General features: G+C 37.3%; 2 protein-coding genes across 6 annotated transcripts in view; one reads left to right on the top strand and one right to left on the bottom strand.

Moving 5' to 3' along the window:
- The window catches only part of LOC140164958 (uncharacterized), a 60,696-nt gene that overhangs the window by 18,906 nt on the left and 17,015 nt on the right, over window positions 1-24,775 (top strand).
- On the bottom strand, window positions 1,358-22,891 carry LOC140164957 (uncharacterized). 5 transcript variants are annotated; one of them, XM_072188364.1, is made up of 2 exons: window positions 22,453-22,891; window positions 1,358-2,883 (listed from the first exon to the last, which is right to left on the bottom strand). In XM_072188364.1, exons 1-2 carry the CDS (start codon window positions 22,874-22,876, stop codon window positions 2,066-2,068), a joined length of 1,242 nt encoding a protein of 413 aa, XP_072044465.1. In that variant the 5' UTR covers window positions 22,877-22,891; the 3' UTR covers window positions 1,358-2,065. The 5 variants fall into 5 exon arrangements, with proteins under 5 accessions (XP_072044465.1, XP_072044466.1, XP_072044463.1 ...); XM_072188365.1 differs by lacking the exon at window positions 22,453-22,891 and adding an exon at window positions 19,414-20,260; XM_072188362.1 differs by lacking the exon at window positions 22,453-22,891 and adding an exon at window positions 10,362-11,194.

Below are 24,775 nucleotides of genomic sequence, written 5' to 3'. Positions count from 1 at the left end.
ACTTCAGAGATAAACTTGTCACTGATTAATTTGATAACCAGGGAGGTTTGGTTCACATCAGAAGATCTGCTATGCCGGGGCTTCCTCTTTAATAAGAAATGCAGTATCTACAACAAGGTACATGCAAGTAACCTAATCGATGCTACATTTTTTATTGGGACAGCTATTTTTGAATCCGTCTGCTCAGAAGTAAAAGGCTGTATCTGTAATAATCTGAGACAGAATTAAAAACGACTAGTTTGCGTCTGAGGTCCCTGTCATTCAAACTCCCCACGACTCTTGATTGGTTAGTAGCGCGCAAAAGGAAGGTTGAATCATCTGGTGCCGATCGGAGAAAAGGAATCGCAGAAAATGGCGAAAATTACGGTACTTTTTACAAGGCAAACAGCAATTTTTCTAAGCATTGTTGACATGGTGCGTTCAGGAAAGACCGAACTTTTAAGACGGTTTGTATGTATGTTCAGAAACTCTTGTCATCACGAAACTCATAAACAAACCGTGCCCGAGTTTGTTGACAGATGACATCGGACGCAAACTAGTCTTTTTAATTCTGTCTTTGATTATCATGATTATACATGTAGCAATATAATGCATTTTACTTGGGAGAACAGGAGAGTGCCACCATGTTTTATATTGACTGAAGTCACGTCAAGTCACATGTACTTGGACGTTTATGCTCTTTACATCGGTGTAATATTTTCCAATAATATGTTGCTAAATTACACTTGAGCAATTTAGCAAAGTGGCGCGATGGCGAATGAGACCTTTTAAAGGTCATCGCTGGTTTATCGGGAGCCAATGAATGATTGAAAACAACTCGCACTAGAAACATGCTCATCTGTCAGGACACAGTTCGTTAACCCTCAATGTTTTTACATTCAAAGAATGACCTTTTAATGCATTGGGTACAAAAACTCACTCCATAACATGAGACCAGATATGGAGCTATCAGTATCGTAACTGCAGGTCATTGAACGGCGCCACTAAAGAATGTGCTACTCAAACAGCCAGCCTCATCTATCAGGACATAGTTTTTTAACCCCAATATTTGTACATTCATAGAATAACCTTTGAATACGTTAGGTGCAAACTGTGTCCTGACAGACGTGGCTGCCTGTTTGAGTAGCCCATTCTTTAGTGGCGCCGTTCAATGACCTGCAGTTACGATACTATAGCTCCATAACTGGTCTCATGTTCTGGAGTGAGTTTTTGTATCCAAAAGCTTCGATTCAAATTTTGACTTCATGGTTGTTAATATACTGGTCCATTGGGATCTCGGATGAGACCATTAATTTTTGGCTCAAACGTGTACATCGGCGTTTTAATACTTGGCCCATCATGTTTGACATGTCAAGTGTGTCCTTTCTTTCAGCAGATACATGTAGTTTCGCCACTAACTGAAGCATTTTTTTAGAGAATATTAACTCACAATGTATTATTATTGCTATAAAACACGTATGTAATTGTGAATTTTATACGTGTTGCATAATCATAAACTGTTGTTTGAAGTACGAGGCAACCGCTGTTTTGATCCCAAGAATTCATTGCACTTACAATATCACACGTTGCAATCATAGAATAGGTAGTACAATAAAACGTCTTCAAGTTACTTTACACGAACCCACTTTCAGTATTTGAAAATAGTAAGAATATAACATAAGACGACATGGTGATACTCCGTTGCGCCCCTGTCATACTTTTATGCTGCACAACGTATCAGCCAATCACAAGTCTTAATTGTGTCAGTTTGTCTGCTCAGCGGCAAGCGGCATGATAGTATGAAACCAGCATTAATCTGTTTCCATCCCATCATGCACTTTTCTAGGTGGTTACTTCCGGCAATAACACTATCGCCACAGTCGCAGTCTACACTCGAATGCCACTCTTTCTACATATTGCCATGCCTAGCCCTCGTGTTTTTAAACCCGTGGCGAGGACGTCGAGAGTATAACATTCAAGACAACCTCCAAGAACTGCGCATCATGGGATATATGGAATAATTAAGGTTGACAGACAAATAGATGGGTTGGCAATCATGCCGAAATTTTCACTGTAGAATCCGTTATTACGACGACGATGCTGTAGAGAGTTGCGCGGCTTTTGCGTCATGCTCCATCTGTGCCGTCTGTAGCTCGACCTGTAATTTAGCAAACCGTATACGATGTTCATCCTCTGCCATCCTCAATTGAGCAGTGGCAAGTTCAATTTGCAGACGAAAGAGTTCCATTTTGGCTTCATGTTCTTCTTGTTGCTGCTGCTCCTGAAGAACGGTAGGGTCGAACCCGCCACTTTGCTGAGGTGGTGGTGGAGGCGGCGGCGGTGCACGTGTGTGTCTCTGGCGATTCTGGGGGCGGTCGTACGGAGTTGATGAGTGACGCGGCTGGCTCACATGGGCAACGTTAACGGCAGTAGGAATGTACCCGGAATGAACAGCGGTGATCTTAGGCAAGATAGGAATAGGGGTTTTCTTTGGGTTGCGATTGATTGCGAAAAGCACACGCTGATTCGACGTGGGTGCTGCCTCGTTTCGTGACACCACTGGTTCTTCACGTATTGCTAGCGGTGCTGATTCGAGCTCATCTTCCACCGCAGTTGGTTGAACAACTACAACGCCTTTAGGGTAATATTCCGGGTCATCTGTGGGTTCTGAGCCTGAAGAATTTGTGCCTAAATTATCGTCCTTGTGGGATGTATCAACAGATGAATCTATGATAAGACGGTCAGGAGTAGTCCTCTTCCTTTTTCGGGAATCGCTTGTTTGTTGTGTTAGATCTACCGCTGATCTGCTGGTTTCTGAGTTGTCCTCGGTGTCTTGTCTTGCAGTAGATGGTGATGCGGTACTTTGGTCTGTGTCAATGTTACTTGGCAAATCTACAGATCCGTCTGCATAAAGGAGAATAAAAAAAAAGAACAAATTAGTTAGAGACATGGTATTTACGGTTTTTGGTTAATAATATTTGTTATATTATGATTATGTCATCACTGGTCATGGATGCATCTATCTATACGTCCATTGTTATGGACAAATTCACCTCTTTCCGAATCGGCTGACACCGCCTGGTGTCTAGATGCGTATCTGAATGCGCTTGTATTTTTGGCAAAGTCGTGGTATACGTATGTCTGTACAGCATGTACAGTAGTGCATCCTATCATCTTCTGCGACAGTGACACAGGCGGTCATTTTAAAAGAAGAATCGCGAAAGTTACTGTGCAGTGCTTTGTACAGTGGGTGTCGAGATGCACGAATGAAATATATTGCACATCTTCATGATTTTCGCGTTATTTTTGATGATACCCTGCATAATAAAGGGGACCTCATCTTTCCGATGGGGGATGGGACAGACAGTAAACTGTATTGATGTTCATTTGACTGATCAATTAAACAGCTATATAGCTTTGGCATTCCAGACCAACTGATGGCCGTGTTTATGAGCCAAGCATAATTATGGTGAGAGTTTCTCTTGAGAGGCAAATCCATGTCCTTGACTTCCAATAGAAAATCACTGTCGTCGGATGGCACTAGCACCCTGGACTAGCACGTCGTACTAATATGGGTAGTGCAGGGATCTTTGGGTAGTATATTTACCTTGTGGGTCTACTGAAATAGAACGTATTGAACTGAACAAATTTCTCTTACGCAGAAAACTCGTGCGAATAGGTGAAAAGACGACACGTTCCTTCAACGGGCTGATCACCAAAGTTTTCTTCGGCGGGCTGATTACCAAAGGTAACTTCAGCGGACTGATCACCAGTCGTGCCTTCAGCGGATTGATCTCAAAAGGTTCCTTCAGCGGGCTGATCTCGAGTGGTTCCTTCAGCGGGCTGATCTCAAATGGTTCCTTCAGCGGGCTGATCTCAAATGGTTCCTTCAGCGGGCTGATCTCAAATGGCTCCTTCAGTGGGCTGATCTCAAATGGCTCCTTACTGAGTGGGCAATGTTGCAGAGTCCCTGAGCGCAGCTTATGTCCATAGTGAGTTCTGTAGACTGTCACAGCAAGTCCATTCCCGTCATATTTCACACAAATCCCTGCAGTGCATTTTCCATCAATTTTCTTTGTCAAACGTGTACGTTTATTAGATCCTTTGGGAATAAAAGGTCCTGATTGATTGCAGTGAAAACTAACAGAGCCGCCGACTGCGTTTAAACGTACTCCTGTAGCCAGAATGAACTTGCAACTGGTGGTTTCTTCAAACTCCTCTTTCCAGCTGATAAACTCCGCCATGTCTTTAAAATACAACGAATCCACTTCCATGGGGATGTCATGAGCTACAGAGAGGTGAGATCGTAGTTGGGAGAGGTTTCTAAATTCCAACTTGCACCCAGGCTCCGCACATGTGGGATGAGTCCGTGGCTGATGGTGAGAATGTGTCTGTGATTTAGGCTTAGGCCCCGGGGCTTAGGCCTGGGTGTATGTCCAGGATGGCGTATTCTCATATGTTTCCACATACTATTCCTATGCATTTCGAGTCCACAAAGTTCACAAGTTTTCTTATCATGGCTGTGTGTCATGGTGCAACGTTTTTCTAACTACTATCCAAAAATCAAGGCAACTTAGGCCTAAAATCCGAGGTTTCAAGAAGCTCCCGAAATGTACAACTGAGATAGACGGAGTATAAAGTAGCGAGACTGGTCAATGATCATAGACGTCCGTGTTGATCATATCGGTTTATTTCTGCACAGTCCATGCATCATTGATAACTGATATTCACAACAAGACATCATATCCTTTTGTTTGGAGCCAATTAAGACCCACTCAAAAAACAATGGGAATCTCACCGGGGAATCTCATCTTTCCGCTTGTCGCGTATGCTTGCACATTTGTAACATCAAAAAGATCGATCGTCGATCGAAATGATATAAACTGTTGGATTCTACTTCTAGGGTATCCGTGTTCTATAAGCTGCATATCCTATCAACGACTGCTATACCTTGTTTAGGACTTTCAAAAGAAGTACCTGCATGTGCAACCATGACTGTTTCAAACTAACCCGCCAAAGTCATGCAGGTAACTCCGAGGTCGTGCATTGAATTGGTTTGAATGAGGAATACTACGGGAACCAGCGCCTTTTGTTAGAAGTCACGCATGAGTGAAGTGGATAACCTCTGATAGAGGTTATTCACTTCACTCATGTGTGGTTAGCTATACACTATGTGAAAATAATTTCGTTACAACCTATTTAAATTATCAATATAGCACATTCTGATTTCTAGTCACTACATTGTTTCAGTTTTATATGTCATCTTCTTTTGAAAATAAAATAGACATTAATTATTTCAAGACATCAAATTACTTTAGAAAGTAGAATGCGTAAAAACTGTTTACGTTTGCTTAATGTTTTCACACATGTTTAAAATTTTAATTTTAATTTTGAAGTTCATTTAGGTAAAATCAGACGATTCCCTCCATTTTAGGCCTACTTTAAAAAAAATAACATATTCCCATCATGTCCGTGAGCTTCCAAAATTTATGACGTATCAAGTGTTTAGACAGGGCCTCGATTTTTTTTTTTTTTTTTTTTTCTATTTTTTATTTTTTATTTATTTATTTTTTATTTATTTATTTATTTATTTATTTATTTATTTATTTATTTATTTATTTATTTATTTATTTATTTATTTATTTATAGAGTACCTCGACCTAGATAGCCAAGTGCTGAAAACATTCATGGTTGATTTTAAAAAATCGAAAAAAGTTACCAAAAAATTACAATTTATATCCAAAAGGGGCTGATTTGTAACCTGTGTTCACTTCAGATCTATTCAAGATATAGAAATGTGTACAAAACCAATGCATTTTTAGATCTTTAATAGATAATGAAGTGAACACAAGTTACAAATCTGCCCCTTTTGGATACAAAATTGTAATTTTTAGGTAACTTTTTTCCAAATGTGTTTTTAAATCAACCATGAATGATTAAAAATGTTCGTACGCATTTTATTGTCTGTTTTCTATCTTAATTTATAAGCGAATTGTTTCTATTTACATGGTCAGCATTTTCCGTCCGCATTATAATGTGTAAGGTTCAAATGCCGGATTACATATGGCCATGTGTTTTGAACTCGCCACCCATAGCGTTACATCACAAATATATGAATTTTTACACCAATCGAGTTTCAAATTAAAATATCTCCACAATTACCAACCCTAAACTAGCAAAAGTATACATTTTTGGAAAGCTGAAGGCATAAGGAATGTAACAATACATATTTCAACTCATTATACAGGGTGACCTTGAAATTATACAGGGTGGAATAAAAAAATTCCGGATACAAAAAGGGTTACTTAATGCATTGCTTATTACTAACTTGCAGTAATAAACTGAAAGTAAACAACATCTATTTAGTTAGAGGATAGGGGGAGCCTACAGACTTTGGAAGAAAAAAAAATCACAGCTGTTTGGTAATCTCGGAATACAGGGTGTCCAAAAGTATGTTAGAATTTTTTACAATTTATCATATTTTGAACTGCAGCATTTTACCCCTAACCCATACAGAAAAAGTAAGTCCATATTTAGATTCCTCATCAAATTTCCTATCAGAAAATGTATACTTTGACTATGATAGGATAAGTAATAAAATTTTACAGCAACTTTTACATTTTGACGACATCCGCATTACTTACTACAGTGTTTAATATGAAAACGGTTGGTTTTGTACGTAAAAGTTAGAATTTTATAGACTAAACCAATCATAAAGAGTTCAAAATGATTAAAAACAATTAGCAGAATTGTTTAGCTGTAAATTAAGACCAAAACCAAGTTTATAGCCCCTGTAGCAGTGAATTTATTCAAGTTACACACGTGAAACGTCGTGTTCCCATAGAGTTTGTGTGTACCGCTTCCACCCCCTCCGCTTCCCCCCCCCTCCACCACCCTGACTGCTCGCAATTCAATCAACCACAGCTTCGTTAGTTGAGAAGCTATATTCTTCATATTTACAGGTTATTTAGTGGTATTATTTAGCTTTCAAATGAGACCAAAACCATGACATAATCTTTTTGTTTAGCCGAGGTATGTTGAATTGAACAGATCATAATTTGAAAATACGTAACACCACCACCATATTTGGGTGGCGAGTTCAAAACGCGTGGCCATATGTACTTATCTTTCAGAAAACATTTCTGAAAACTTGCACAACTGTTTGTTATAAATATTTTGCAATAACATTTTGACTTTTTTTTTTTTTAAATATTGCTATAGTGTTTATAAAACGTTTTAGCAATGTTTTCATAACCTTTATATGACCCGACATTTAAAAAAAATGTGTTATTTTGATTTAACCAAAACCAAAACGCGGCTGTAACACGTTTATAACGTATCTTAAAAACATTTTTGTGTTTGCTGGGAATACCTCTATATTGGGGGAGAAAAGCTTCCCCAGTACTAAACATAGCTGACGTATACCCATTCTTGTGGTATTATGATAGTTTAAATGGATTATTTTTAAGTATTTTACTTGATTTGTTAAAAAAATACCAATTTCTATTCAATGCATTGCAGTACTCTACCAATAAGATTTCAAAACATGTTACTCCACTACAATGTCTAGTAACAATGGTAACGGGTGCTTCATATTACAATTTAATCATTTATTAATCTAATACTTTTCTGAACCTACTCGTGCGATTTGTTCGTCACTGGGAAAATTATTATAGGCATATTAAAACAATAAGAGGCAGGTACAATAATAACTGTAAAGGGCACTACGTAGCAAATTCTTATCATTCAAAATATATTGTAAAAGCAATGAACTATTGTCTTTCAAAAATAATTGTTTCTATATGCACTTATTTTTGGCCAAATTATTGTACATGTACATTTAGGATGAATTCTTTAAACGACGTTTAATGGTTCACCTGAAGCTGAGCCTTCGAGCGAATAGAGGAAGTACACTTTAGTACACTAGTGTAATGGTTCTATGGAATTGGTTTTTTTATTTATTTATTTATTTATATATATATTACACATTTCACTCAACTGCAGTGCCCAACAATCGCTTAATTTGGAATACCCTTGGAAAATAACCTTTCTACTGCTCATCAGGTTTGTACCTCCCCCGCAGTATCTATACAAGTACATAACAAAGCACTGCAGACAGACTTGAGACAGACAGTGCGGTTTTAGTTAACTTGGAGGCAATAGGTTTTAGTCTTTTTCGACAGTAAAATGCAGTACCTTCTAACTAAAGAATGCAGACACTTGGTTTGAGCATGGAAGTACTAGAGGCAGGATTGTTGAGTCTTTTAAATGGTCAACACCAGTGTGACACCGCGATTTCCCTATGGCAAAAATTATACGTTATTGTATAAAAATAGCAGCTATTTAAAAGCAATTTCCTCAGCTATAAAGTTGCTTCAATTGCACAGACCAACATAGGTAGTCATGAAAGTTGAAAAAAGACCAAGATATATGAAGTCATAAAACTTGGAAAAAAGGTATGATGAAAGTTAAACATTTGAAGATATACAACTTCTCGTCGAATGGGGTCGATGTTTTGTACACAAATGTATAGCGCAGACCTGAATACACATACATAGCATCTTTAATGAAAGTCTTATAAGGCTAATACACTGTATTGAACATGTTTAGCAAATTTGTATTATAGATTTTCTAAACCAGCCTCAAAACGTTCCCAAAATGCCCCAAAGATGTTAATTTCAACTAAATTAAAGGAGGATTTCGTGATCCTAGCCATCCTCTTTTATGACATTTTTCAGCAGATATCCATTAAAAAAAGCTTATTCCAAAATTTCAGTTGATTCTGATTTTGCGTTTGCGAGTTATGCATGATTAGGGGCTGTGCAATAATTATGAGCCCTGGGGAGGGTAAAATTGGGGGGGCAAGAAATTTTGGCGAGCCGAAAGGGGGGCAAGAAATTTTGGCAAGCCGAGAGGGGGGGCAAGCGATTTTTGGCACGCATTTACGGGGCGCCTTTTAATAAAACGCTCTAAAAGGCTTAGGAAAACAGTACGGAAACGCTTAAGGGATCCAAAATGAGCGTTTATTGCGTTTCGACAGTATTTTTGTGGGACATGAGAGCACCTCAGACCTATCGAATTGCATTCTGAATACGAAGCATGTCTTTCTGATATCAAATAATTTTCATTTTTTAAAATCACAATATAATACAAATTTTATGGCAAATTATAAAAATTTGATATTTTTCAAATTTTGATATATAACAGTCCTCGAAGTAAATTATATAAATCTAATGATATATTCTTAAAGTGTATGTAGCAGGGAGGAAAAAGCCGACGGTCAATTGAAAATTTTGACCTTTCATATTGAAGATATTGATTTTTTTCCAAAAAAGAACTAATTTTTTTTGGTGTTTTGGGAAAAAAATCCATATCTTCAATACGAAAGGTCAAAATTTTCAATTGATCGTCGGCTTTTCATCCCACCTATATACACTTTAAGTATAAATCACCAGATTTATAAAGTTTACTTCAAGTACTGTTAAATATCAAAAATATCAATTTTTAATGATTTGCCATAAAATGTGTATTAAATTGCGAATTTCAAAAAATCAAAATTATTTGATATCAGAATGACATTCTTCATATTCAGAATGCAATTCGATATGTCTGATGTGCTCTAATGTCCCAAAATAAATACTGTCCAAACGTTCATACCCCAGCCCTTAAATATGCAAATTTTCCTGCTCGCTACGCTCGCAACATACATCTAGACCATTTAAAGTTTGGAATTTGGGATCCCAAAAATTTGGCATGTTCAAGGGGGGGGCAAAGAATTTTTGGCGGGCCGAGAGGGGGGGGCAAGCAATCAAGCGATTTTTGGCGAGCCGTTCAGAAATTTTACCCCGGGGGCTGATAATTATTGCACAGCCCCTTATGTGTATTACACTGCTCCATAGACAATGTGTTGTAATTTCGTTCTGGTGCACCAGAACGATATTCAAATTGGCGATATTTTTGCTAAACGAATTAATCTGCAAGAAATATTTGGTACATAAACATTATGTAGCCAGAGGTATCCAGTAGTGTAAAAATCTCAACTTTTTTGGGAAAAGTGGGGGATGAGGCTGTGGATCACGAAATGCCCCTTTAAACATGTTTAGCCTAATATTCACAGTTCCTTATTCATGATTTGATAACGAATTTGCACCAACCCCCACCCCCAAATGTTCAGAAAATATATAATTGTTCTCACTTTAACTATTAAATGCTATAAAGGGTAACCGTTTCAGCGGGTACGCACGATCGTCCCCACGTCGTAGCAGACGACGCGTCGTCTGCTGCAATGGTGCGGTTTGTGGACTCATCATACGCATATGGCAATGTATTGTTGGCATGGCTGGGTTCAGGTAACCCCCTTCCACCAACCGACTTCAACCTACCATTGCTCTTATCCCCTTCTCCCACGTCTGCTTCTTCCATCTCCTCCTGGTTCATCTCCTCCTCCAGCTCTTCCACTTCATCCGTCAGTCTCTCTTGCATACATTTAAATATACGTGTCCGCTTGTGACGTTCATTTCTCTGACTGGACCCCGGTTTGTTGATTCTTTTATACCACTGTTTCAGATTGTTCACTTTGGTCCTAATTTCATAGGCATTCCGACAATGACCCCTTCTTTCCATAAGATCTGTGACAATCTTGTAGACATCTCGGTTCCTTGAGGTATTGTCCACCATCGACTGTATGTTCTCTCCCCAGAATATTTCGATGAGACTGAGGACCTCATCTTCACCCCAAGTTTGCCCACGTGACATGATTGTAAGTCCTGGATCAAAGAGTCTGTTTGAATGCAAATGTTCAGAAATATGGTGTCTTCCAATGACGTCACACAGTTGCGAGAAAACTTTCAGGTACTCCGGCATGCAGGTACTCTAAATGAGCGTTTGGCAAAAAACAACCTTGTACATGCTCACCAAGATCAGAAAATGGTGGTCAAAGATAACGACGAATTCCACCTGATCCAGTTAGTCGAACAACCATTCTCCCGTATTTGAAACACGTGCTTGTAGTGCAATACTCTTCACTTTTAATATCTAACAAAGAGACCGACTTTAAGTCAATTCCAAGACCTGGAAAGGTATGACTGCAGCGAACTAATGTTGAGAATGGCATTGAAATACAGTACATTCACGCACACGCAGACATTTTCACTACGTGATTCAGTTACATTCGAAACACGGCACAACTATGGCTGTGTGTAAAGCATGGTAAGCAGTGCATTATGCTGAACAAACACGTAATTTGCTTTTCCTTGGGTCACCGAATTTATTTTTTTTTATTTATTTATTTATTGGAACATACACTTTTATATCAGTGGCACACGCCTAACCAGCGGTGCGTTCAGAAACAATATACATATAAAAACGAATTTTAAACACAACTGAATATACATGCAAAATTATAAGATATATAATAACAAAAGAAAGAAATTGCCTGTCTCAACCCAAGTTGACTTGAAATGGGTTGTAAGCATGAAAATAAAACAAAATATAAAAATATTCAATTATACAGTTTAGCTAGCAACGCAGAATTCATCACATATAAATAAATACATTAAATATCAGTAGCGTTCAAACTCAATTCGGATCTTGCCTTCCATGCTCTTTTCACGAAGGATTTGCAGAATTTATCAAATGTGTGATAGAAATCTTCTGCCTTACTTAAATTATCAAACAATTTTACACTTCCAAGGGTCATATTATACTTTACGTCTAAGTTACCAGAGATGAATAATTCCCAAATATCTATACCATTTAAATTAATTAGCTCTTTCTCGAGTTTACTGTATTCATCAGCCCTGATTGTGTTAAGTGAGTGACATGTGAAAAGGAAGTGTTTTACATCCTCGCGATCAATATTACATAATTTACAAATACCATCATTGTCTGGTGTCCATTTACAAATTTTACTGTCTAACGGGAGAGTGTTAGAGCGAATTTTGAATTTCAACGAGGCGCCATGAAAGTCAGTTGCATCTAAAAGATATGTCTCCATATATGGAGCGTCTTTAATTGCTAAGTAATCAACGAGTGAAGATTTAGTTTGAGCGTCCTCTTCCCATTTGTTATTAGAGATGTTATAAATACTATCTTTAATCGAATTCACCCAATGTGGATTACGAGGAGGTTTTCCAACCTTTGCGCAGGCGATGACGTCATCTAAATCACATTCGTTTAAGATATTTTGGACACTATTTAAGAATTTGTAACGCAGCTTGTTAGGCTCGATGTTTAAGCTCATCATCGTGTTCAAAAGCAATTTTGGCCAGCGATGGGATTCCAAATCAATAACACGAGCAAAATATTTTACTCTGAAAGAATTCTGAATCGTGGAAATAGGGACCCATCCCAAATCTCCATAGAGCGCTGCACGTGGTGTATTGCGGGGGGCTTTGAGAATGTGACGCGCCATCTGAAGCTGAAGATTTTCAAGCTTATTAATATCGGATTGACTACTGGGAATCCACACTGCACTAGCATAATTAATTGATGGGAGCGCTATTGTTCTCCATAATATATCACCATAATAAACACGATTAAAATTGTCGAAATTACCTATTACAGACTTGATATATGCAATAATTCTATTACCTTTTTTTGTTACCTCTTGAACGTGACCATGATCTGAGAGATTACGAGATATGGTAACACCTAGATACTTATAAGAGTCTACTTCTGATATGAATTTATCGCCTAATCTCCACAACTTATTTGCATCAGTACGTTGGCCTATTATTAATACATTAGATTTGTCATAATTAAAGCTTAGTTTCCATTCATCAGCAAATGCTGCTGCTAAACTTAACATTCTGTTCAACTCGTGTTCATTGTCGGCTAATAACACTACATCGTCGGCCCAAAAGGCTACCGACACATACTTTATAAATCCTTACACCAATTTCATGTTTTTTCAGCAATTTAGTAAATTCATGTATGAAAATACAGAATAATACAGGTGACAATACACAGCCTTGTTTAACACCTTCAGAGACTTCGAAAAATCAGTTTTAATATTACCAAATTTAACTTGAGCTTGAACATTGTCATAAAGCGCATCAATTAATCTCCACATTCGTCCCCTTAACCCCGAGTTCCAGGCTGCCAAAAGAAGACCCTCCCTCCACACCGTATCAAATGCTTTACGGAAATCTAAGAATGCCATGAATGTTTTCTTCCCCTCCGCCGAACGACATGCGGCAATGCTTTTAAGTGCGAATATGTGATCATCACATCTATGGTCAGGGCGGAATCCTCCTTGAACTTCCGAAAGCGTATTTGAATTCTCTAAAAATTTTGAAATGCTCATCGCAATAATTCTATTGAAAACTTTTGAAACGCACGAAGTGAGTGAAATACCCTATAATTATTCAAATCTTTACGATCACCCTTCTTGAAAATAGGAACGATTATCCCGCGATTCCATTCTTTAGGAGTTTTTTCAAGATCGATAAACTTCTTAAACATTACTAATATACTTCTATGCATATAATCTGCACCATTTTTAAGAAGTTCATTTGTAATTCCATCTAAACCTGGAGATTTGTTATTCTTTGCAATGCTCAGTGCCTCTAAAACAATATTCATATTAATATCAACATCGTGCAAGCAAGTATCATCATTTACATTAACATTTGAATTACATCTAATGGAATTAACCATTGTATTTACCATATTTACTCTATTTGTACTCTCGTTGTTTCCATCTTCATTAATATTCATGTACATCTTGCCTAAAGTGCGCCAATATTGGAGAATAGTTTGATTCATTTTTAATTTATCATAAATTATTTCACCCGATTGAGGCGCTTTTATACAGTGAACAGCAGACTTACTTTTACTATTATCATTACTCTTAAGAATCTTCCAAAAGTCTTTACAAGCAGGTCCACCTTTCTTTGCAATATCGACAGACCTATTGACACGCATTTGAGTGATTTTACTCTTTACAAGATTTTTAACATGGAGACGTTTGTCTTGATAGGATTTCCATAAATTATTACCTTCTTCCCTATTGTTACATTGATCATGTTGATCACTTTTTACCCACTTCCTGTGCTCCCTTGCTGCGTTTCTACGATCTTTTATCGCCGAATCAATGTCATTATCAAACCATGAATTGCATTTCCTTTAATCTCTTTAGTCCCTAATCCCTCAGACGCAGCCGCCAAAACTTTGGTTTTCCATGAATCCCATATGACATCAGGATCGTCTAAGGAATCAATATCCCATTCACAGAAATTAAACCGCAAATTATTTTGATAAGCTGTATAGTCTGTGTCTTTTGGATATTCCAAATAATCTTGTTGTCATTGTTAGACCTTTTATTGTTACCCTTTTTAATGTTTAATGTCAGCAAAAGAACATTATGATCACTACCTAAACCATAATTACGGTCTTCATCAACAATCATTTTACAAACCCTTTCCTCGAAATTATCAGAACATAGCATATAATCAATAGTACTCTTAAGATTACCTCTAAACCAAGTTATTTTACCTTGGCATTTCTTGGAGCAATTTAAAATTTCTAGATTCGAGTCATCACGAAAATTAAGAAGTCTTTTACCATTACTATTTAATACTGGGTCACCAAAAGGAATTTCCGGACCAATTCTGGCATTCAAGTCGCCCATAATTAATATACATGGATCGTCTTCTTGATCTTCAATTCGCATTACCTCTGAAAGTAGTTGACCATATAATTCATCGGTCGTGTCAGCGTCAACACCCTCAACAGGAAAATAAGCTACAGCTATGTACATTGGTTTATCTTTATCGAAACATACTTTTACCCATAATCTTTCATACACATCAGAGGATGAATTAAAAACATCATCATCAATAATACATACTGAATCCGAAATTAAAAGGCCTATACCTCCTCCACCTTTATTGTGTCTGTTCTTACCCACCCATCTGAAGCCCTGGACATTTACAACCTCAGATTCCCTAATGAAAGATTCCGCAATGCCAAAAACATCAATTTGTTCATCTTTAACTAATTTTTCGACCTCGTGAATTTTTGGATGAAGTCTATTAACGTTATTAAAACCAATTTTAACAATGTTATTATTAACTTTAGTACTACATGTACCTTTCTTACCTCCCCTTCGATGACGACGTTTTTTCACTTGTTTTACCTCCTTATTACTTCCAAACATATTATCAATACATACATGTATACATAAATCATCATTTTTGTCATTTTCACATTCAAGTTCATCAGTTAATATAGAGAAAGCGTTCTTGCATTCTACGGTGCTTGCTATATCCTAGTCCCAGTGCGATCCATATTCATGACATTGTCGTTGGTTGTAGTTCTCGCGACAGTAGTATGATTTATGTCCATATTTGTGACATGAGTGACACTGAACGGGCCTTCTATGATTACAGTCATTTGTTTCATGATTACTCAGACCGCAGAAATTGCATCGTGTACGCCTACTATCTCGTTCGCGTCTGTGGTCTGGCGTATTTCGCGGTCCATCTTGACGCCGATTGTATACCAATCGATCAATCGATCAACCGACTGTGTTATAGTTTATGCTGTGTTAATTTATATTATAATATTTATATTATAATTATATTCTACATCTATATTTATATATTCATCTGCATGATCTTTGCTGTTGCTGATTATTAATTCGCTGCCATGGTCATCATGCAATCTTGTGAGGACTGTAAAATAGCAAAAAAGGACGTCGGGCTGAGACAAGGGGACTTAACACTATGCTACAATTGCGCGTGTAAGCGGTTTCCACATTTGATAGCTGCTAAACCAAAAACTTCAACCAAAACCAAGAAACCAAACTGTCCTTCTAAGGACAATCGCAAGGACTATCCATACCTCTCTGTGTCACAGGCAGCAGAAGCTGTATACTCTGCACAACTTAAGAAACTGAAAAGACTGAAAATTGATGATCTCAAATGTCTCAACGGAAATGTAATGCTAAGTGAAATCCGTGAAAGTATGTCGGCCGTCCTTCCCAGCACCGCGGACTCGGTAAAAATTGCCAACCATGCTCTCATACTGTACAACAAGATAAAGGAAAAAACAGCGACAATGATACAAGAACTCTCTGAACCCGACTTCAGTCTTCTATTAACGCCGCCGAGATCAGCCGCCACTACCGGGACGCCAAGTCTAACCACGCCCGCCGTTACGGCCCTGCGTCTTCCAGAACGGCCGCTATGACGCCACTATTGCTTTGCATAGTGTTAACTAATTACGTGTCTGTATGCGAGGTCAGCACGTCATTCACTTGTAGTTGAATTGCGAATTGAATCGTGACTATGGTTGTAGTAACAAAGCTGGTGATTCACGAGTCAAAGTCGGGGAATTCATTTACATGCGTTGTTTGATCATTATCAGATAAGGGAAGTCAAAAATTGTATAGAATATTATTTTAAAGCGAGTTGGAATTTGGATTCGGATTCAATCCTTGTATCCCATAGTTCTTGATTAGTGTTCATTGGTATATACAAAGCAGGTGTTTATATTTGACTATTTGTTAAATGAAAAAAAAAAAATTTGGAAAATAGCTATAAGTCTAAGGGTAGACTAAGTATTGTTGGTCGAAGCAGTAAAAAAAAAATCGATTTTCATTATTCTAAATCAATTGAAAAATAACACTTTGATGTTTTGCAAAAGTTCATTCTACAAATCATACACTTTGAAAACTTGCTTGATTTATTGTTATATACCTTTTACAAAAGTGTTGTTGTTTCAGCCCTCCTTACTGTAACAACATAACTCAAGAACCACAGGACCTGCCAAAGTATATCTGTGATAATTGAATTCTTCTACACGCTCGCTATGAAATGATCAATGCAATTTTTGCCAAAGTTCACTACCAAGATGCTGTGAAAGCTACCAAATCGCAAGTTTAAAATAGTTGTTAACCTTAATATGCATGTTTTTCCTAGACTTAGGCCTCCTTAAGGACGAGTAAAAAATATAACATGTTTCTCGCTCCCCCCCCCCCCTCCCTGCTTCCTTTTTGGAGGCCGCTTCAATTTTATTTTTATTTTTATAAATTCAGTTACAACTTTTGATAAAAAAAGGCCTCCTCCTTGTTTCAGGTAAATTACTGTATGCACTATTAAAATGTAATGCCATATGGGTATTTACACCTATTTTTTCGATAAAAAGTAAAAAGCCCCCTATTCTCTTTTTTATTGAAAATCCGAAGGAGAAACATGTTTTTATTTTAGTCGGCCTAACAACTTGTCTCTCTGTTTTTGCGACTAAATATGATACATGTATTAATTTTTTTTAAAGTGAATATTCGTCTATCATTCTGTATTCTCAAAGAGAGAGTTCGTCATACTTTTTACTGGTCGGTAACCACGGTAACGTTTGCTTACTTTCCAAGTATACGCATTTGCCTGGTCACCTTGTAAAGAGCATGTTCAACGTACCCGGTACTAAAGCTATTGTCGATTTAGCACTTTATCATGTTTATACATAATTGATGTTAAAATTTAAAATAAAATAAAAATCTTATAAAAATATAATTATGAAATATTATAGTACCTCCGTGCCTCCCCCCCCACCACCACCACACACAAACACACCACCACCACCACCATGCCTATAATGTCACAGTATCCAACATAAATAACCGGTTACTTCAACGGAAGGTTTGATTGGTAGCAAAGGTTTATTTTCATCATTTGAAATAACAAATCTGAACAAAGATGAACATAAAATATGATGTATTTTGATAAGCATACACGGGTACCCAGTGGGCACAGGTTAGGATTTCGACGTTGAATCAACGTTGATACAACGTCGAAGTTTCAACCTAACCTGATTTCAACCTTTCAACCTAGACGTTAGTTGAAATCAGGTTGAAATTTCAACGTTGATACAACGTTGAAATTCAACCTGATTTCAACTAACCTCTAGGTTTAAATCAGGTTGAAGTCCATCAGGTTGAGGTCTATTTGCAAATACAACGTGATTTCAACCCGATTTCAACGTCGAAATTGATTTCGACGTCGAAATTTCAACGTGATTTCAACATGATTTCAACGTCAGTTGTGCCCACTGGGGTAGGAACTTGAAATTGGCTAACCGATTTCGTAATCCCCGATGTTAACTCAATGAGAAAAGGGGGCTGAAAACACTACGTAATTAACATAAAAAGAAAATGTAAAATATAATACAAAACCGCTTCCACAACAACTTGACTATTCTTCTTCTTTCTTATCCCCTCTTCTTCCCTCGTCCTCTTCTCCTTCTCCTCATCCCATCCTCTTCTAACCCCTCCCCTCCTCTTCTTCTCCCCCTCGCCCTCTTCTGATGAGTCTTTCCCCTCTTAGTCTTCTTTCTTTGCTACATCATCGTAGAAATATGTTCCTCTATTGTCTTCCCTTGTCCACATGGAAGAACAGACATGACAGAAGGTACCTTAAAAACATCCACTGAATGAGTATCCAGGCAAAAGAAGAAAACAAATGTACTTCCTTTCCTCCTCTATATCCCAAGAGAGAGATAGAGAATAAAATATTTCTTCAAGACATACCTCTTTCACCAAAATGTTGCAAATAATTAACTATACACAGTTCAAGCTCCTCAAATCCAAAATATGGTCAACTTTTCATGAGCAGGGGGCCATTCCCTCCCTCCTATGAGCGAACCGCATTAACGAACACACTAATCAACACCTCTTTATAATCCAATTTTTGATCATTCAATTGTTTGGCAAGAAAATTATAATTGTATGTGAAAACAATACAAAGTGGTACATAAACTACATGAATGGTATGTAGCATATTTCTTATTACATTTAAATTGCGTTATCAAAGAAATATAGCCTACTGCAGATCTGTTTTGTTGTTTATGTCCCAACGCGTATTGTCTTTCAGTGTATAAATAATTTTCATGCCGAACGATTAATTTGATTTTTAAAAGACACTGTTCCTGTGGAATTGTCAAAAGTGCGTAATTTAAGTCTTTTTTAAGATAACTTTTAATCCAATTAAAGGTCCTGATCGATCGGTTTTCCGGTTTTATAGAGAACAAAATAATAATTGCGCAAAAGAAACCATGAGTGTATCATGTTTATTACTACAAATGCTACTTGGACGATTTAAAGATCATTTTAAAGTGACTCGTACTACAAACACTAATCTTTTTTATTTGACATGTTTGATATGCAGTTGTATACAACTGTATGTTGAGGATTAATTAAACGTCTGTTGCGAAAAGTTCACAATAAAACTAGTTATAAGTTCAGCCACAAAATCTCATTGCTTAAAAACTAACCAAAACAGTACCCCTCTCAACCCCATGCAGTATTATAAAAGCTTATAAACAAACACATTACAGTATAGAACCAAAACAACAAAAACAACAAAACAAAAACAACAACAGAAAGACAAACAAAACCACACAAATTTAACAATAGATTTTGAAATCTAGTCTTACCTTCTCTTTGATTGTCTTCATTTTCATATCCGTTACTCTCTAATTCAATTTTGATTCCAACACCTCTTAGAATTCCAAAACCTTTACTGGCTTCAACTTCTTCACTCTGACTTTTCCCTCTTTGCACCAAACTCGCCACTTTCTGTCCTATAGGATCTGCAGGGGGCGCTATTGAGTCCGGTGCTACAGCAGTCGCCATTTCATGTTTACATCTTGCTTTTAGATTTTTCCATAGTATAGCAAGCTGTGTTCTGTCTCTCATATTTTCAATTCCACTACACGCATTATATCTAATCGCAATGGATTCCCACGCTTGCTCTTTTTGCCATCTCGATTCTGCTGAATTTCCACGTGCTTCGATGATATGCTTGTAATCCTCCATAATATCTAAAAAAGCATTCTTTTTCTCGTACTGTGTAATTGCCTTTGCGACAAGCACCTCCACCGTGTTTCACTCGTATCATATCGGGCGTTATTTGCTGTGCAGACCATTTTTCAGAATTTGCGCTGCTTGCCGCAGACATAGTGTTTGTATACTGTAGAGCGGAGATCGAACTGTAAAAGATCGTGTATATATATATTCACCAAATGATATATATCCACTGTTTTAATACCACACTCTCTTTGTTCATATAGCGTGTGTGCAATGAGACAGCTGCCTTTCTCCCATCATAATGGCGAAATTTCCGCTTAGCTCAACTGCCAGCACAATATAGATTGACCCGGCGATCAATCGCGGATCACATGATTCGCTACCCCCAAAGCAATTCACACTCTCACTAGTCGTGAGCTCCATTAGTTAATTGATTGAGTGTCAAGCTCACTGTTGGGACTGGGCATGTGGGAATCGAGTCTCTACATTTTCTAGCGTACATAATGAGGTATAAGATCGTAATAGAATGAGATCGCTGTGTGACCTCGCCTCGATTAGAATCAATGCCAAGCGCAGTTTTTCCGATATGGCTATTGACGCAATAACGATTTCTGTGTAAAAATGCTTAACATATAAAATGCATGGTACGTTAATTAATGCAATGGTTGTAAAAAACACAAGTACCAGTTATTTACCACAAGTAGGATACTGGTAAGGTCATTACGTAGTAATATTATAAATAAATATTAAAGGTTAAATATATAAAATAAACAGATAAGCAAAATAAAAACAATGTACTAATATTATAACAAAAAATGGAATGATGATGATGATGACGATGTAGTAATAATAATAATATATATAATATAATAATATAATATAATATAATATAATATAATATAATATAATATAATGTGATTATGTGATATGATATGATATAATATGATATAATATTTATATAATATTATTACATTACATTGTATGACACTACATACATTATATTACATTACATTAAAATTACATTATATTGCATTGCATTATATTACATTACATTACATTACATTGTATTAAATTACATTATATTGAATTATATTATATTATACTATATTATATTATATTATATTATATTATATTATATTATATTATAAGAAACACACACGTTACACCACCATCACCCCCCCCCATATCACCACCACCACCACCACCACCACGCATGTACAAGTTTACATAAACAATGATATAAAAATAAAATCAATATGTGGAACGTGAGTTATTTAATATGTGTGAGGGGGTGGGGTGGGTCGGAGGGTGGGGTGGGCCGGAGGGTAGGTGTGCCCATCCCAGGATGTGTGGGGTATGATGAATATATTTATCTGATATATCTGATGACATCTCCAAATTTGAAGCTTTTTGAAATTTTTCGACGGCGCGGCTGTTACGGCTGCCTGGTGAATGTATTATATAATGATTAGTATATTAGGGGAGGGGTAACATATTGGCTGGTATTTCAATTTCGCAAAACACAAACTACATAATTTTTATATAATCAAGTTAGTATTGGTATTAACTTATCATAAAGACATATAAAACACCTCTCTCCCATACATCCTTGAGGAGTTTTTGCTGTTTGAATTTGTGTTGACAATTTCCATTTTTTCACATTTTGGTCCCAGGATTTTGGGTTCTCTGCATATATGCAAAATTTACTCCAGAACTATGATAGATAATACGCGAAGATTTTGGCCTTGTTGTAATACATGCATAACCGGAGGGTCGGGGGCTCAGCCCCTCAATAATTTTGGTGCGGGGCTCGAATACCCTTCACCCCCCAATAATTCCAGGTGAAGTGAAAAAATGTCATCACAAACCCAATGGGTGTTTTATTTTTTGCAAAATTTTCTGACTCAGAGGGGGGACCCCCCCCCTCGGGCACCCCCAGAATAGGTCATCAACAAATGTTCATATTCTCAGCCCCCCCATGTTGAAAATCTTCCTAAGCCACTGCACCACACTGTACAGGCCCGACCGACCCAGCTTTTGCATTTTGGGGATACGCGTATTTAATTTGCTCATTATGTTGTAACTGTAAGTTGGCTTTATGTTGTAACTGTAAGTTGGTTTTTGGCAAAAAATATCGGAATGGTTTTGTCGGAAAAGCCGCTAGTAACCTCGCTGCGAGTAAAAAAATATTACAAATGTTTACAAATTTGGGTGATTTATGATGATTTTAAAACTTATTAGTATTAAACGGTAGCGTATCCATGGGGCAAAGAGCAGCTTCCCCGTGAGCCCCCCACACACACACACCCCACACACCGGGATGCTGGCTTCCTGATATTTGTTTAGGCATGTGCCTTTCCTTTTTGTTTTGCCCGTGATTTTTGACCATTTTCGTCAAATTCCACCTGGGAAGTTGCCTTTGCTCCCCTTCCCCAGTGGCGGCGCGGCGCCAGGAATTTTTCCGGGGGGGCAAAGTGAATTTCAGGGGCGCAAAACTGCCGCAAAAAGAATTGCCGTATACTTTTGGGTTTTTACTGGAGGAAACAGGGGGCCAGGGCAAGAGTTCTGACTGGGGAAAGCCCCCCCCGGTGGCGCCGCCACTGCCCTTCCCCCTCCTCCCCCTTCTCTGAAAAAGTCCTGGCTACGCTACTCAACAATTGTCATACCTTCATCTTCTTCATCGTCGTCCAACAGTGCACTTTCGCCGACCGGATGACTCGGTGGAGCAGGGTCGATGGCAGTTCTGTGTGTCCCCATCTGCAAAGTTTGAATTTCGTAGAACCAGGGGAATGCTTCCAAGTCAACGACCTCTTCACCACTCCTGGCCACCATATCTGCCATCTTCTTGTACTTTTTCTTGAGGTCCTTGATTTTATAGTACACGTGTGTCCCCGTTCGAGCTTTAAACCCAGAATCATGCAGGCGGGCTGCTATCTTGTCCCAGATAAGCTTTTTTCTTGGCGACGTACATTCTATTTTCTCTTGAACCTCTGGTTCCCTCCAAATACTGATCAACTTCATTGTCTCATCGTCGGACCAGTTTTTACTGCGCGCAGAGCTGGGTTCCTCGGCGTTCTTTTTAGTTTTCATTTTCAATATTTTGTTATAACAGCTTACAACGTAAAACAAGTTTGTGTCGTGTGATTTCGTAGCTTTAGCTTTGTGTGCATGTACGTGTACCAGTCGAGTTATTTATACCTCTGCCTTTTTCCCGAGGTTTAATATCTCGACCTTTATCACGAGCATATCAGCTCATATCACCGCCGGGCGCATTCGACCTTATCATGGCCTTTACTCGAGTTGAATACAAAAGTACCTCGCGTCTGAACAAGACACCGCTGATATCTGAAGTTATTAAAATGTATCTCAAAAAAATGTTACAATTCTTGAAGGGATATCGAAAAAAAAAATCGTTGGTGGTGTGTACCGGGGGAGGCACTCCCATAATTATATTGACATACGTCAATTGCCCATGAAATTACCCCGTTAGTTTTGGCAAATCCTACACCCAATGACTCCCGGTTTTTTTTCAGTAGCCTACACTGAATGACCCCTTTTTTGAACAATTAGTCCTCAAAATTGAAATTTTGGCGCTTCGCGTGCATTTTGAAAAAAAAAAGTGAGTTTTGTCTATTTTGTACTGTAAAATTGGGTAAAAAGCTATTTTTGATCGTTAATGATGTGAAATTTTGGGCGCTCCCATACAAAATCACCCCATTTTTGACATTGCCAAAAACACCGAATGACCCCCTTTTTTCTGAAAAATTCTACACTGATAGACCCCTAGTTTCGTACGCGCGTGGGCACAGGTACGTCACTTTCATATTCGAGTGCAACCCCCCCCGGGTGTGTGTGTATCATGTGTATAGCACGAAACATGACAAACAAATTCCGGGGTTTCAAAAACATTCGGGATTTTTGTGAAATAATGGTAATTTTATCGTTTTAGGTCTTTTCTAAAATCATAGTCTATAGAATTTGGGCTTTTATTTGCTTTTTATTTGAAACACACAAATCGGACATTTGGTTCCGAAGTTGCGAGTAATAAAAGGGAACAAAATAACACAAATTGAATTTTGTCCTATACTATTATCATGATTATCATGATTATGCACGTAAAGTATTTCAAGGGTTTCAAAAACATTCAGGATTTTTGTGAAATAATGGTAATTTATCGTTTTAGGTCTTTTCTAAAATTCTATAGAATTTGGGCTTTTATTTGCTTTTTATTTGAAACACACAAATCGGACATTTGGTTCAGAAGTTGCGAGTAATAAAAGGGAACAAAATAACACAAATTGAATTTTGTCCTATACTATTATCATGATTATCATGATTATGCACGTAAAGTATTTCAAGGGTTTCAAAAACATTCAGGTTTTTTGTGAAATAATGGTAATTTTATCGTTTTAGGTCTTTTCTAAAATCATAGTCTATAGAATTTGGGCTTTTATTTGCTTTTTATTTGAAACATGCACAAATCGGACATTTGGTTCAGAAGTTGCGAGTAATAAAGGGAACAAAATAACACAAATTGAATTTTGTCCTATACTATTATCATGATTATCATGATTATGCACGTAAAGTATTTCAAGGGTTTCAAAAACATTCAGGTTTTTTGTGAAATAATGGTAATTTTATCGTTTTAGGTCTTTTCTAAAATCATAGTCTATAGAATTTGGGCTTTTATTTGCTTTTTATTTGAAACATGCACAAATCGGACATTTGGTTCAGAAGTTGCGAGTAATAAAAGGAACAAAATAACACAAATTGATTTTTGTCCTATACTTTGTATTATCATGATTATCATGATTATGCACGTAAAGTATATTTCAAGGGTTTCAAAAACATTCAGGATTTTTGTGAAATAATGGTAATTTTATCGTTTTAGGTCTTTTCTAAAATCATAGTCTATAGAATTTGGGCTTTTATTTGCTTTTTATTTGAAACATGCACAAATCGGACATTTGGTTCAGAAGTTGCGAGTAA

The sequence above is a fragment of the Amphiura filiformis genome, chromosome 11, assembly GCF_039555335.1.
Source record: "Amphiura filiformis chromosome 11, Afil_fr2py, whole genome shotgun sequence".
Lineage (NCBI taxonomy): Eukaryota > Metazoa > Echinodermata > Ophiuroidea > Amphilepidida > Amphiuridae > Amphiura > Amphiura filiformis.
This window is presented reverse-complemented; position numbering and strand designations above follow the sequence as displayed.